General features: G+C 39.4%; 1 protein-coding gene across 21 annotated transcripts in view; it reads right to left on the reverse strand.

Annotated features, from left to right (window-relative positions):
• Positions 1 to 16,624, reverse strand: part of LOC126992183 (uncharacterized) — a 146,221-nt gene that overhangs the window by 6,488 nt on the left and 123,109 nt on the right. For 19 of the 21 annotated variants that reach the window (XR_007746331.1, XR_007746327.1, XR_007746325.1 and 16 more), the window contains one exon: positions 11,869 to 11,937. Coding sequence is in view for 1 of the 21 variants with exons in the window: in XM_050850843.1 (XP_050706800.1) it covers positions 1,835 to 1,903; positions 11,869 to 11,937 (138 nt within the window). In the remaining 20 variants the exon portion in view is untranslated. Of the gene's footprint in view, positions 1 to 1,834; positions 1,904 to 11,868; positions 11,938 to 16,624 lie in introns of all 21 variants that reach the window. The other 2 variants (XR_007746319.1, XM_050850843.1) reach the window with 1 other exon arrangement.

Raw genomic sequence — 16,624 nt, forward strand, 5'->3', positions numbered from 1 at the left:
ACCATGAAGAGAAACACACATTGGACAAGGCTTTCATTCCTAGGGGTAGTTTAATGTCCCTGGTGGTGGATAAACCCTCTGGATAAACCCTCCCTCTGTACCATGAAGAGAAACACACATTGAACAAGGCTTTCATTCCTAGGGGTAGTTTAATGTCCCTGGTGGTGGTTAAACCCTCCCTCTGTACCATGAAGAGAAACACACATTGGACAAGGCTTTCATTCCTAGGGGTAGGTTAATGACCCTGGTGGTGGTTAAACCCTCCCTCTGTACCATGAAGAGAAACACACATTGGACAAGGCTTTCATTCCTAGGGGTAGTTTAATGTCCCTGGTGGTGGTTAAACCCTCCCTCTGTACCATGAAGAGAAACACACATTGGACAAGGCTTTCATTCCTAGGGGTAGGTTAATGACCCTGGTGGTGGTTAAACCCTCCCTCTGTACCATGAAGAGAAACACACATTTAACAAAGCTTTCCCAGGGGTAGTTTCATGACCCTGTTGGTATTCTGAACTTTCTTCTGTACCATGAACCTAAAAAACACACCCATTAGAGCTCGATTGATCTCCTTTTTGGCACTGGGAAATAAAGATGTGGGAAGCGAAAGCACCTGAGAATAGTGAGCTGAGAGTCTTGGGTTAATATGAAGTTTATGGAAGCCAGGGTCCCTGTTAGTCAGCTAGTTAGTTAGTCAGTTCATTCATGAGTTAACCCCTTGAGTGCAGAAATTCCTATAAGAAGACATCACCAAGCTACAGGAATGGAACAAAAAGTGGCTGCTACAATTCAATGAAGAAAAACGTAAAGTCCTGCACTTGGGAGGGAATATCCAGCACACCAATACCACATGGGAAACACTCCACTAACCACCACAGAGGCAGAGAAAGACCTGGAAGTATATGTTACCAGGCTAACAGTGAAAACCAAATCCGTGCCAATCGCAGCAGACGGGTTAAGATGTCTTAGAGGAGCGGAGTACATAGTCGCATTGCCATGGTTAATATTACAGCACAGAGTTTTACAATACTATTCACAACAGATCTTGCTTGGAAAAGTACAGCTTATGGCAGGGGAGGGGAACCTTTTCAGAGCGAGGGCCAGATGACACTCTCGAGAGCAGTCTACCGAAGCTGCATGGGTTTACGAGTGCCTGACTTTACGAGTGTTTTGATTCACAGCAAAAGTAATCACAAGTTTGGCTTGTGATCGGTGCCCTGGTGTACCCTGTTTGTACAAGTGGAAGACAATGGCGTGGGTTCCCTTTGTTCGCTGCCAGACCTCAGGGGACGAAGCAACAAGCGTTTACATCACAGTGTTGTACCTCACCAACAAAGTGGGACAGACAGAGCTCCTTGCTATCAACTCTATGTTGGGAACAGCCTTGAATATGGCATTCACATAACACTGATGACATCATGAGGAGTGCCAGCAAGGGGGGGGGAGAGAGAGAGAGAGAGAGAGAGAGAGAGAGAGAGAGAGAGAGAGCGAGAGAGAGAGAGAGAGAGAGAGAGAGAGAGAGAGAGAGAGAGAGAGAGAGAGAGAGAGAGAGAGAGAGAGAGAGAGAGAGAGAGAGAGAGAGAGAGAGAGAGAGAGAGAGAGATTACTTCCTCTAAATCTGATACACAAAGTCTAAATGGATGTATATAACCCCCCCTTTGCAGCCATGGACTCCCCTAACGAAACAGACCAGCTATAATGTAAGCTATCTAATGGGGGCCTTCTCCCCCTCAACAACTTAACAAAACTACAAAAAAGCATCACACTTTCCCTCCTTATTATCAAAATTCCTTGACTGCTCGTTAACCATTTTAGAAAAAATAAATTAACACTCACCAATGGGCTCCTCCTGTGTTCCTCGTCTTCTTCTTCTTCCTCCTCCTCCTCTTCTTCGTTTGGTAGTGTCTGCAAATCAAGTTCGGTGTCAATTAACTGTGTAAACATTAACACACTTTTTTTTTACAGTAAACAGTTCAAGAAAAAAAAAAGGAACCAGTAATGAAAAAAAGCCCGTCACTCCAAAAAGATATCATTATAAATTGGGTGCAACAACTTCAGCGTGCGATGGTGTAGCCAGTGCAATCCAGCCCAGTATCACAAGTCTACAACAAAATGACCTGACCTGTCTCCCAAAACCTAGTCCTGTTTTGTATGTAATGACCTAGCCACCGTAGTAACCTGTCCCAAACATTCATAACAGCTTTTCAAATGAGCAGAGTGCGGCATCATTACATTCAAGGCTTTATTCAGAAGGTAATTCCTAACCTATACAGCACACTTCCCTTCAGTACCAGGAGGCTGCCGTGTCCCCACACGGCACAATGATACGCTGTTTAACCCTTCAACTAACACGCTGTATGTATCCCACCATTGCCTGGAAGAGTGAGCGTAATGGGGGAGGAATGGGCACCTTGGGGAGGGCCTGGACCCCATTAGAGTAAACCCCATTGACTCTACTGTTTGGCAAGTGCAATTTAGCTTATCCGAAGGGTTTGGCGGCCCCAGTCAAGTGCGATATATGAGGTACAGTCAACGTTGCCAGCTTACCATGAACCACCGTGAACATATATCGCATCTTTTTTATTTTTTACTCATAAGTATTGACACAAAAGCATCAATACTTGACACTAATAACATTAACTTTAATTTTAGGGCATTATTGGTGCTTGTACAATAGTTTTAGGGTCTTGAAACAATATATGCAATGATTTGAGTACATGGCAACGCTGGGTACAGTGTTGCTGTGATGGGTATACTGTGGACTTATAATAATGTAATATGGCAGTGCACAATTTAGGTCAGTCATGGCACACACCCATTGTAGCTTAGGGGCGGGATTCATCAAACCATTTACCGGACCTCTGTCTGGTAAGTCTCGCGGTATCTGCCCACCCGGTAAATCGGCATTCATCAACCATTTACCGGAGCTGTGGTAAGGCCAAAGTTACTGCGGCTCCGAGCACCCGTAACTGAGTTACCACAGGCGTGGTAAGTGCTTAGACACTGCCGTGGCTCATGTTCGGAGGCGATTTTGAGCCAATGTATTTTTTACCTCGTAACGTGCCCTACACCATCAGAAGCAGAAAAGTATGCAGATTTAGGATCTGGGCTTATAGAAGCGATGTGACGAAAACCAGCTGAGTACGAAGGAGTTGAAGAGAAATAAATGCAAGAAAATGTGTACTCCCTATTCATTTAACTTTGATTTTCGTATGTGTATTTACACATTATTGTTACAATTTTATGCTAGTGTGATGCAGAATTTTCTCAAGAAGATGATGGTCTACATTTTTCTCAAAATGAATGTTGGGGTCAGGAAACGGGGTGGGAGTGAGGTGTGAAGTCGTCGGTTTGGGATGAACTGAGCACACCCGTGCACAGCCTCAGGCTGGCTTCACTTGCAGGCCGCACTCTATAGTATGTAAGTCTGTGGAACTGTCCACCCACATGACTTTTCCCTACTTGTTAAAACACTGCAGAGGGAATAATGTTCTGCCTGTGACAGTCACCTCCCGTCTCAAGTCTCCAATATTCTTGCTGTGGAGTTTAATGTCGTAAAATTTTGCTCTGACCTCCTCCACACTACTCACGAAGCCACTTGATCACGCCATTCACCTCAGCAGCCACAACTTCCCACGCCCACACCCATTGCTTGGCTGCACCAGTGAGGCATGATGACAATGGCCCCCTAGTCAGTTTTGGTTGCGAGGGGTGAGTATGGGCAAACATTAGAATAATACCCAATCTTGTGATAGCGAGGCACGCAGCTGGCGTTGGCGATGGAAAACTATGTAGGTAACATACAAAAATGTTCAGAATATTGCTAGGCTACATAAGCAAGTATATTTTTATTTCAAGAATAAATATACAAGTAACGGCATTCATTCGTAAAAAACGCCACATCTAATTGAGGGATCACCACGCTAATTATTTGTTTTAAGGCAGTATTTACGCCTGTACAATACTTGATTTTGAAGTCTGTGTATTAGTAAACAAACGACACGTGAAAGCTGAAATACAGCATCAAAGGTCGCACGTGATTGGCTATCCAGCCCAACCAATTGTTGCTAGGGTGCGAGTTACCGGAGCGTTACCATACTGTTGATGAATGCCGTGTTTGAAAGATGCCGCAGCTCTGGTAGCGCTCCGGTAAATGTGAGAGATACCAAAGGCGTGGTTGGTAAGATTGATGAATCCGGGCCTAGGGCGGCATTCTGAGCCCCTCAAGTTAACCAATTTTAAAGGCCGAAAAGGTGGTCAGTCGGTTTCTAATGAGTGTTTTCTTAGGTTCATGGTACAGAGGAAGGGTTAAACCACCACCTGGGCCAACCCCTGGGAATGCCTGCGACTCCTAGGAAAGCTGTCTTGTCTTGGCTATATTTAAGAATGTGACCATCAGACACTTCTGACTTTCACATCTACTATTTCCAAAGGACAAAAAGGAGACTAATTAGACTCTATTGAGTGTTTCTTTTAGGTTCATGGTACATAGGAAGGGTTATTAAAGCACCACCTGGGTCATGAAGCTAGTACCCCTGGAACGACCTCAAACTCCAACGAACGCCTTGTTAAATGTGTGTTCCAGGAGGGCAATTAATAAGACTATGACCTGAACCTCACATCAACTACTTCCAAAGGCCAAAAAGGAGAATAATTAGGTTCTATTGAGTGTTTCTTTTAGGTTCATGGTACATAGGAAGGGTTATTAAAGCACCACCTGGGTCATGAAGCTAGTACCCCTGGAATGACCTCAAACTCCAACGAACGCCTTGTTAAATGTGTGTTCCAGGAGGGCAATTAATATGACCTGACCTCACATCAACTATTACTCCTTGATGATTTAGACTCTTTCAAAGTATATTGATGACAGATAGATAATAGATAAGATACATATACAAAAATAAACACATAGATTTACACATAGTTGAAATATACATACATATTAAAAACCAGTGTACAATTTTACCAAATATAGATTATATAGTAGCTAGGAGACACTGTTACCTATATTTATCTATTGTACCATTATCTAGCACCTTTAATGAGACCTTGATAACACTCCTCCTGGGAACAGAGAGTGGAGGAAAGATTAGAGGAAGGAAGAAAGATTGGAGGGAGTTGGGAAGGAGAGATTGGATGACAGGAGAAAAGATTGGAGGGAAGGAAAGATTGGAGGGGTGGAAACATTGAAACATTTTATTATACTTGCAATTTGTATATACATTGGTTGATATAACATAGATTAGTTGTGCAAGTAGCCCATAGGAAGCTAGAGCTTTGGGGCAACAATTGGTATGTATTTCTAAATTTTATTGTTTTCTGGACATGTATAGTCTACTAAATTTCTGGCCCAAGAAACATTATACGAAGTATTCAAAATAATAATCTAACAATATAATATAATGACATAATAATAATGATAATAATAATGGTACACAACAGTTGAAGATAATAATAGTAATAATAATAGTAAAAGTAGTGATAGTGATGATAATAATAATAATAATAATAATAATAATAATAATAATAATAATAATAATGACATTGAATAAGAGATATATGCAGCTTTTATAGTACGGATAGTATATATTTTTTTAGATGATTTTTAAAGGAATTTAGGTTTGGAAGGAGTTTTATGTGTTGAGGTATTGAGTTCCATAGTTTGGGGCCATTGCATGACAGGGATTGTTGATATAGGGACAGGGCGTGTGGAGGTACATTCAGATTGTGGCTGGTACGAGTGTGATAGTTATGGTGGGGTTGCAGTCACATAGTATGTTCACTTTTTGTTTTATACATATAAATACCCATATGAAGTTTATTTAAATTGAAAAGTGTTAAAGTATTTGTTTCCGTAAAGAGTGGTAGAGAGTGTGCCTAATATTCGCTGTTTGTAATAATTTATTATTTTCTTTTGTAATCGGAAAAGGGGTAACAGATGGGTTGGGTAAGTGCTACACCAAATGGGTATGCAATAACTTTGAATGGGTAAGACATGAACATCATATATGATTTTCAAAACATGACGAGGCATGTGATCTTTAATTTTATAGAGAAGGGCAACTATTCTAGATAGTTTAAGGCACATATTTGATATATGAGGTTTGAATGTTAGTGAGTCATCAAAAGTGATCCCTAATAGTGTATGCTGGGTTATTCTTTTTATTATACTGAAATTGTAAAATAATGGAGGTAGAGATTGTGTATGTTTGTTGGTGCATAGCATATAATAAGTTTTATTTTGATTTACTGTTAATCTATTGCTCACACACCATTTATAGAAGATATCCATTTCCATATTGGCTTTATGTACCATGGCAGTTGGGTCTGTACTAGTTATATATGGAGTGGAGTCATCGGCAAATAATATAGTCTTACAGTTTTTTAATATATGTGGTAGGTCATTAATGCAAAATGAAAATAGAATTGGACCTAGAACACTTCCCTGTGGTATTCCATATTTAATAAGCCGTGGTGTGGAGGAGTGGCCGAGCAATTTAGTGGATTGAGTTCTGTTTATCAAGTAGTCTTTGAACCAGTCATGAATGATTCCTCTAATGCCGTAATGATATAATTTTTTCAATAAAATGTCATGTCGAACAGTGTCAAATGCTTTTTGGAAATCTATATAGATACTTAACAGAGAATTTTTTGAACCTGGTGTAGAGTAGATTTTTTCACTTAAATTACTTAAAGCATTAAATGTACTTAACCCTTGTCTGAAGCCGTATTGATATGGAGTTATAACTCACTTATTCTCTAGGAAATTTACTAGATTAGCTTTCATTATTTTTTTGAATATTTTTGAAAATACATTTAACAGAGAAATTGGTCTGTAGTTACTTAATAGATCTTTATGGCCCTTTTTATAGATTGGAATTATATTAGCATGTTTTAGACATTGGGAGTTTACCATAAAATATAGATTGGTTAAATAAAATTGATAAAGGAATGGCTAGTTGGTATTTGTTGTTTTTTATAAGAGGTACAGAAATTTCATTTATACTGGCTTTTGTGTTTTTTAGGTTGTTTATTATAACGATTACCTCTTGGGGGTCAATATGAGGAGCTGCCATAGATGTTGGATAACTGTTGGGGAGAAAGCTAATAGGGTCAATATTAAATGGTGGAATGTTACTATCTAGGTGAGGTTCACATAGTATTCATTAATGCTTCAGTTATTTCATCTGGACTTGTTAATATTTTGTTGTTGTAGGAAATGTAATTTAGATAAGTTCTATTGTGATTGTTTTTTAAATCATTAATAGCTTTCCATATTACTTTTGTATTGTTTTTAAAGCTTGTAAATGTATTCATATAATATGATTTCTTGGCAGTTCTTATCGTTGTGTTTAGTGTATTTCGATACTTGTTATAATACTCTTCAGATATGGCCCCAATTTTGTAGTCCTTGTACAAATTGTTTTTAGTTTTTATGGATTTTAAGATAGCTTGTGTGATCCAGGGACTATTAAATCGTTTTTCTGATATATGTTTTGTTTTATAGGAAAGCATTCCTCAAATAGGTCTTGAATATTTTTATGAATGTAGCACAATTTAAGTTAACATCTTGTACAGATAGATAGTCTTGCCAGCATATAAAGTTTAGTTTAATTGAAAACAGTTCTTTATTATTATTAGATATGTCTTGGATTTTTTTCTTATAGAGTTTCTGATTTGCTTTGGGAGTTGATATATTTAAGAACATTGGGAGATGATCTGAGATGGGAAAGTGCAAAATACCTGTTTTTACTTTAATGTTAAAGTTTATGTATATGTAACCCAACAGTGAGGGCACACCCAGAGATGAGCTGTCAGTGGTAGGTCTAGCAATGAGTGAAGTGAAGTTTAATAGTTGTATATTTGTAAGAAAGTTATTTGTTGGGATGTGAGAGGTATGTTCAAGTAAATTAATGTTAAAATCTCCAATCAGCACTATTTCATTATTTTTTGCTTTCTCTCGTAAAAGTTCGTGCAATGTGTGTGTGAGAACTCATCAACTGCAATGTGTTTACTGTTAGGTCTGTAAATCGTGCATAGAAGGAAGCCTAATGAGTTTGTTTTTATCCTAATTGTGTTTATTTCTATATCTTCATTTACTATTGTCAAGTCTTTGATTTCCTGAGAATGTATTAGATTGGACACAAATATTGATACCCCTCCCTGTTTGCGCGTATTTCTGGTTAAATGGTATGAGTGGTATCCTGTAAATTCGTGTGGGTGTTTATTATTGTCTGTAAGCCAGGATTCAGTGGCTGCCAAGATATCAGGTTGTATGTGTAAAGATCTGAGGAGTAGTTGTATATTATCAGATTTTTTTGTTAATGATCTCGAGTTTATGTGCATTATGTCTGTTGAGTCTTAATGAGGTTATTATAGGTAACAAGGTCATTATAATTTGATATTGATTCAAAGTCCATGTGGCCGTGTAGTTGATTGATTATCTCCATACTTATGTTATTTGCACTGGCATGTCTGTGTTCATCATCATAAAAGAGTGTCTCATAGAGATGGGACATAAGATTAATGGAAGAGGAGTCAGAGAAGAGAATGGAAAGAAAGCAGTAAGATACAAGATTAAGTCTAGCCGCGCCGGGTGGCACTGTGAACATGTTGCTTAAGATAAGTAAAAAAACTTTACAGAAAAGTAATAATGAGTAGAAAGGACAATGACAATCATAATTATAATAAAGCAAAAAATATAACAATAGTCGCAGTAGCCGTTATAGTATCAATGATATTCAACAATATAAATAATAATAATAAAATAATAATAATAATATAGTATTACTTGTATAGTATTACTTAGTAGTAGTAGTAGTAGTACCTAGTAGTGGTAATAGTATTAGTATTAGTATTAGTATTAGTAGTAGTAGTAGTAGTAGTATTAGTAGTAGTAGTAGTACTTAGTATAGTATTACTTAGTAGTAGTAGTAGTGACAGTAGTAGTAGTAGTAGTAGTAGTAAAAGTAAGACTGATAAATAATGAATAGCATTAACAATGGCAATAGTAATAATAATAATAATCATAGTAATAATAATAATAATAATAATAATAATAATAATAATAATAATAATAATAATTATAATGGTATGAATATTGATGGTGACATTAATATGTAATATGTAATAATGAATATTAATGATGACATTAATAGTAACATTACTACGTAATCTAATGTTAGTAATAAAGTATGAGTGTCATATTGGAGCTTAAAGGTGGATAAAATGATTACTGTAAACTACTGGAATGTGCCATATGGCATTATGGTGAGGAGACTGAAGCAAAACTAGAGTGACTCAAGACAGGTGTCCTTCATGTCAGGGTACTCATCCAGGAGGGTGATCAGTGTCTGCTGATCAATTATTTCATGCTTGATGGTAGAGTTCCTGAGCCTGACAATTATTTTTCCATCCTTGGTGGCATTGCTGGAATTTGTTTCTGTGAGCTCGTCGGATGTTTAACACCTACTTGAAGAGAAGGAGTCGTTTGGGTGTCAGGCTCTCCTTGATGTACAGTTGAGGCTTCATTTGGATACAAGCCCCAACCAGGTCGTGCTTCAGGGTTCTGCTGCAGAGTTTCACTATGATCGGTCGTTTGCGTTGGGAGTTTGCTGGTCCAATCCTGTGTGCAATATTAATGTCCGATACACTGATGTTTAATCTCAGGTTGTCCTTGAATGCGTTCGTGATGACGGTAGAGGTTTTCGTGTGGTGTTTCGTCAGGCAATGATGGACCGCTCACAATGATGGTGTCACGACGCTCATATTGGTCGACACCATCTTTGCTTGTTTCTAGTTCTTGCACTTTTTCTTTTAACCCAACTATTTCTCCACTTAGCTTTGTTATTTGCGAGTCTTTCTTTATGAGTTCTTCCTTCAGTAATTCAGTTTCGAGTTTCATTTTCTTTGAGATCACAGGAGTAATCATTTTCACTAGGGTTTTTGATTCTTCGGATAGGGAGTCGAGTAGCTGGTTCACCTCCCGATTCTCAGGATCATGGTCGTCACTGCTGGTGCTTGATTGTTGTAGTTGTAGATTTAGTGGCAACTGCTGTTGGTCACTGGAGCGCTGATTAGGATTCTTTGACGCAGCAGAGGCACTGCGAGTGTCAGGCATGGTAGTATCACTTAACAACAGTTGCCTGAATATCACTAGGTCAGCACATATAACAGTTCTGTCACAAACTTGCAGCACTGGAAATCACAACAGTGTACATGTGTTGTGTGTCATCAGGACGTCATAGTACAGTAGTCACGCTGGCGCAGCCAACATGGACTTAAAGATGTGTAATTTCTGTCAGGATTAAAGGAGGTCAATCGCCACGTTCGATCGCCACGGTGTCCAAACAGAGAGTGAGGGAGTTAGGAAGGAGAGATTGGAGGAAAGGAGAAAAGATTGGAGGGAAGGAGAAAAGATTGAGGGAAGGAAAGATTGGAGGGGTAGAGGGAGTTAGAAAGGAGAGATTGGAGTAAGGAGAAAAGATTGGAGGAAGGAGAAAAGATTGGAGGGGTGGAGGAAAGATTGGAGGGGTGGAGGGAGATAGGAAGGAAAGATTGGAGGAAAGGAGAAAAGATTGGAGGGAAGAAGGAAAGATTGGAGGGAAGGAGGAAAGATTGGAGGGAGTTAGGAAGGAGAGATTGGAGGAAAGGAGAAAAGATTGGAGGGAAGAAGGAAAGATTGGAGGGAAGGAGGAAAGATTGGAGGAGTTAGGAAGGAGAGATTGAGGAATTGGGGAGAAGAGATTGAGGGGTGGAGGGAGTGAGGAAGGAGATTGGAGGAAAGGAGGAAAGATTGGAGGGAGTTAGAAAGGAGAGATTGGAGGAAAGGAGAAAAGATTGGAGGGGTGGAGGGAATTGGGGAGGAGAGATTGGAGCAATGTTAAGTGAAATTCTGGTGTATAAGCTCTCACAAAATCTCTCACTAGTAAAACTGAAAACAATAATTTAATCTTTGCCTCCATGAAATATATTACATAAACAGACAAATATGAAAGCTCACGAGTCAGAATAAGTGACGTCACCTGCTTGGTGTAATAGAAATATACTTACTCATTGAATATGCCAACAGCTACATATGAAAACATCACAGGACTTAGCACAGGGGAGTTTGGAAAAAGTTTGATGTAGTCGGCGCAACATCTGAGGTCACTTGCCGGAGAGAGAGACAGAAGGAAGGAATTATAGAAGGAACAGACCCCAGGAGACGGGACACAACCCCTGATTAATACCTGGTAACCACTCACTGCTGGGTGGACAGGGGCGTAGGGTATCGGAAAAGCTGCTCAAAATTTTCCACCGCCCGGGAATTGACCCCGGGCTCTCTCATCGGTGGAAAATGGCAAAATGAGCGTTATGGCGAGTCCATTGGAGGCACCAGCGTACCACCCCATACGAACTCAAAGTCTAGACAAATCTGTGTTTCTTTAAGTTCTTGTTACAGAGGAAGGGTCACACTACCACCAGGGTCATTAAACTAGCCCTGGAAATTCCCCAAACTCCTATGAAAGTCTAGACAAATGTGTGTTTCTTTAGGTTCATGGTACAGAGGAAGGGTCACACTACCTCCAGAGTCATAAAACTAGCCCTGGAAATGCCCCAAACTCCAATGAAAGTCTTGACAAATGAGTTCCTTTAAATTCTTGGTACAGAGGAAGGGTCACACTACCACCAGGGTCATTAAATTAGCCCTGGAAATGCCTCTCAAAGCTCCTATGAAAACCTCAAATATGTAAACTGCTGAAGGGTTTCAATAATCTGGCTTTTTATCCTAATCTATCCAAGAGACAAGAAGGAATGAATGAATGAAGGAAGGAAGGAAGGAAGGAGAGCTCGTTAACCATTTTAGAAAAAAATAAATTAACACTCACCAATGGGCTCCTCCTGTGTTCCTCGTCTTCTTCTTCCTCCTCCTCCTCCTCTTCTTCGTTTGGTAGTGTCTGCAAATCAAGTTCGGTGTCATTTAACTGTGTAAACATTAACACACTTTTTTTTTTACAGTAAACAGTTCAAGAAAAAAAAAAGGAACCAGTAATGAAAAAAAGCCCGTCACTCCAAAAAGATATCATTATAAATTGGGTGCAACAACTTCAGCGTGCGATGGTGTAGCCAGTGCAGTCCAGCCCAGTATCACAAGTCTACAACAAAATGACCTGACCTGTCTCCCAAAACCTAGTCCTGTTTTGTATGTAATGACCTAGCCACCGTAGTAACCTGTCCCAAACATTCATAACAGCTTTTCAAATGAGCAGAGTGCGGCATCATTACATTCAAGGCTTTATTCAGAAGGTAATTCCTAACCTATACAGCACACTTCCCTTCAGTACCAGGAGGCTGCCGTGTCCCCACACGGCACAATGATACGCTGTTTAACCCTTCAACTAACACGCTGTATGTATCCCACCATTGCCTGGAAGAGTGAGCGTAATGGGGGAGGAATGGGCACCTTGGGGAGGGCCTGGACCCCATTAGAGTAAACCCCATTGACTCTACTGTTTGGCAAGTGCAATTTAGCTTATCCGAAGGGTTTGGCGGCCCCAGTCAAGTGCGATATATGAGGTACAGTCAACGTTGCCAGCTTACCATGAACCACCGTGAACATATATCGCATCTTTTTTATTTTTTACTCATAAGTATTGACACAAAAGCATCAATACTTGACACTAATAACATTAACTTTAATTTTAGGGCATTATTGGTGCTTGTACAATAGTTTTAGGGTCTTGAAACAATATATGCAATGATTTGAGTACATGGCAACGCTGGGTACAGTGTTGCTGTGATGGGTATACTGTGGACTTATAATAATGTAATATGGCAGTGCACAATTTAGGTCAGTCATGGCACACACCCATTGTAGCTTAGGGGCGGGATTCATCAAACCATTTACCGGACCTCTGTCTGGTAAGTCTCGGTATCTCCGCCCACCCGGTAAATCGGCATTCATCAACCATTTACCGGAGCTGTGGTAAGGCCAAAGTTACTGCGGCCTGAGCACCTGTAACTGAGTTACCACAGGCGTGGTAAGTGCTTAGACACTGCCGTGGCTCATGTTCGGAGGCGATTTTGAGCCAATGTATTTTTTACCTCGTAACGTGCCCTACACCATCAGAAGCAGAAAAGTATGCAGATTTAGGATCTGGGCTTATAGAAGCGATGTGACGAAAACCAGCTGAGTACGAAGGAGTTGAAGAGAAATAAATGCAAGAAAATGTGTACTCCCTATTCATTTAACTTTGATTTTCGAATGTATTTACACATTATTGTTACAATTTTATGCTAGTGTGATGCAGAATTTTCTCAAGAAGATGATGGTCTACATTTTTCTCAAAAATGAATGTTGGGGTCAGGAACGGGGTGGGAGTGAGGTGTGAAGTCGTCGGTTTGGGATGAACTGGGCACACCCGTGCACAGCCTCAGGCTGGCTTCACTTGCAGGCCGCACTCTATAGTATGTAAGTCTGTGGAACTGTCCACCCACATGACTTTTCCCTACTTGTTAAAACACTGCAGAGGGAATAATGTTCTGCCTGTGACAGTCACCTCCCGTCTCAAGTCTCCAATATTCTTGCTGTGGAGTTTAATGTCGTAAAATTTTGCTCTGACCTCCTCCACACTACTCACGAAGCCACTTGATCACGCCATTCACCTCAGCAGCCACAACTTCCCACGCCCACACCCATTGCTTGGCTGCACCAGTGAGGCATGATGACAATGGCCCCCTAGTCAGTTTTGGTTGCGAGGGGCGAGTATGGGCAAACATTAGAATAATACCCAATCTTGTGATAGCGAGGCACGCAGCTGGCGTTGGCGATGGAAAACTATGTAGGTAACATACAAAAATGTTCAGAATATTGCTAGGCTACATAAGCAAGTATATTTTTATTTCAAGAATAAATATACAAGTAACGGCATTCATTCGTAAAAAACGCCACATCTAATTGAGGGATCACCACGCTAATTATTTGTTTTAAGGCAGTATTTACGCCTGTACAATACTTGATTTTGAAGTCTGTGTATTAGTAAACAAACGACACGTGAAAGCTGAAATACAGCATCAAAGGTCGCACGTGATTGGCTATCCAGCCCAACCAATTGTTGCTAGGGTGCGAGTTACCGGAGCGTTACCATACTGTTGATGAATGCCGTGTTTGAAAGATGCCGCAGCTCTGGTAGCGCTCGGTAAATGTGAGAGATACCAAAGGCGTGGTTGGTAAGATTGATGAATCCGGGCCTAGGGCGGCATTCTGAGCCCCTCAAGTTAACCAATTTTAAAGGCCGAAAAGGTGGTCAGTCGGTTTCTAATGAGTGTTTTCTTAGGTTCATGGTACAGAGGAAGGGTTAAACCACCACCTGGGCCAACCCCTGGGAATGCCTGCGACTCCTAGGAAAGCTGTCTTGTCTTGGCTATATTTAAGAATGTGACCATCAGACACTTCTGACTTTCACATCTACTATTTCCAAAGGACAAAAGGAGACTAATTAGACTCTATTGAGTGTTTCTTTTAGGTTCATGGTACATAGGAAGGGTTATTAAAGCACCACCTGGGTCATGAAGCTAGTACCCCTGGAACGACCTCAAACTCCAACGAACGCCTTGTTAAATGTGTGTTCCAGGAGGGCAATTAATAAGACTATGACCTGACCCTCACATCAACTACTTCCAAAGGCCAAAAAGGAGAATAATTAGGTTCTATTGAGTGTTTCTTTTAGGTTCATGGTACATAGGAAGGGTTATTAAAGCACCACCTGGGTCATGAAGCTAGTACCCCTGGAATGACCTCAAACTCCAACGAACGCCTTGTTAAATGTGTGTTCCAGGAGGGCAATTAATATGACCTGACCCTCACATCAACTATTACTCCTTGATGATTTAGACTCTTTCAAAGTATATTGGATGACAGATAGATAATAGATAAGATACATATACAAAAATAAACACATAGATTTACACATAGTTGAAATATACATACATATTAAAAACCAGTGTACAATTTTACCAAATATAGATTATATAGTAGCTAGGAGACACTGTTACCTATATTTATCTATTGTACCATTATCTAGCACCTTTAATGAGACCTTGATAACACTCCTCCTGGGAACAGAGAGTGGAGGAAAGATTAGAGGGAAGGAAGAAAGATTGGAGGGAGTTGGGAAGGAGAGATTGGAGGAAAGGAGAAAAGATTGGAGGGAAGGAAAGATTGGAGGGGTGGAAACATTGAAACATTTTATTATACTTGCAATTTGTATATACATTGGTTGATATAACATAGATTAGTTGTGCAAGTAGCCCATAGGAAGCTAGAGCTTTTGGGGCAACAATTGGTATGTATTTCTAAATTTTATTGTTTTCTGGACATGTATAGTCTACTAAATTTCTGGCCCAAGTAACATTAGACGAAGTATTCAAAATAATAATCTAACAATATAATATAATGACATAATAATAATGATAATAATAATGGTACACAACAGTTGAAGATAATAGTAATAGTAATAATAATAGTAAAAGTAGTGATAGTGATGATAATAATAATAATAATAATAATAATAATAATAATAATAATAATAATAATGACATTGAATAAGAGATATATGCAGCTTTTATAGTACGGATAGTATATATTTTTTGAGATGATTTTTAAAGGAATTTAGGTTTGGAAGGAGTTTTATGTGTTGAGGTATTGAGTTCCATAGTTTGGGGCCATTGCATGACAGGGATTGTTGATATAGGGACAGGGCGTGTGGAGGTACATTCAGATTGTGGCTGGTACGAGTGTGATAGTTATGGTGGGGTTGCAGTCACATAGTATGTTCACTTTTTGTTTTATACATATAAATACCCATATGAAGTTTATTTAAATTGAAAAGTGTTAAAGTATTTGTTTCCGTAAAGAGTGGTAGAGAGTGTGCCTAATATTCGCTGTTTGTAATAATTCTTATTATTTTCTTTTGTAATCGGAAAAGGGGTAACAGATGGGTTGGGTAAGTGCTACACCAAATGGGTATGCAATAACTTTGAATGGGTAAGACATGAACATCATATATGATTTTCAAAACATGACGAGGCATGTGATCTTTAATTTTATAGAGAAGGGCAACTATTCTAGATAGTTTAAGGCACATATTTGATATATGAGGTTTGAATGTTAGTGAGTCATCAAAAGTGATCCCTAATAGTGTATGCTGGGTTATTCTTTTTATTATACTGAAATTGTAAAATAATGGAGGTAGAGATTGTGTATGTTTGTTGGTGCATAGCATATAATAAGTTTTATTTTGATTTACTGTTAATCTATTGCTCACACACCATTTATAGAAGATATCCATTTCCATATTGGCTTTATGTACCATGGCAGTTGGGTCTGTACTAGTTATATATGGAGTGGAGTCATCGGCAAATAATATAGTCTTACAGTTTTTTAATATATGTGGTAGGTCATTAATGCAAAATGAAAATAGAATTGGACCTAGAACACTTCCCTGTGGTATTCCATATTTAATAAGCCGTGGTGTGGAGGAGTGGCCGAGCAATTTAGTGGATTGAGTTCTGTTTATCAAGTAGTCTTTGAACCAGTCATGAATGATTCCTCTAATGCCGTAATGATATAATTTTTTCAATAAA

This window comes from Eriocheir sinensis, unplaced genomic scaffold (assembly GCF_024679095.1).
Source record: "Eriocheir sinensis breed Jianghai 21 unplaced genomic scaffold, ASM2467909v1 Scaffold412, whole genome shotgun sequence".
Lineage (NCBI taxonomy): Eukaryota > Metazoa > Arthropoda > Malacostraca > Decapoda > Varunidae > Eriocheir > Eriocheir sinensis.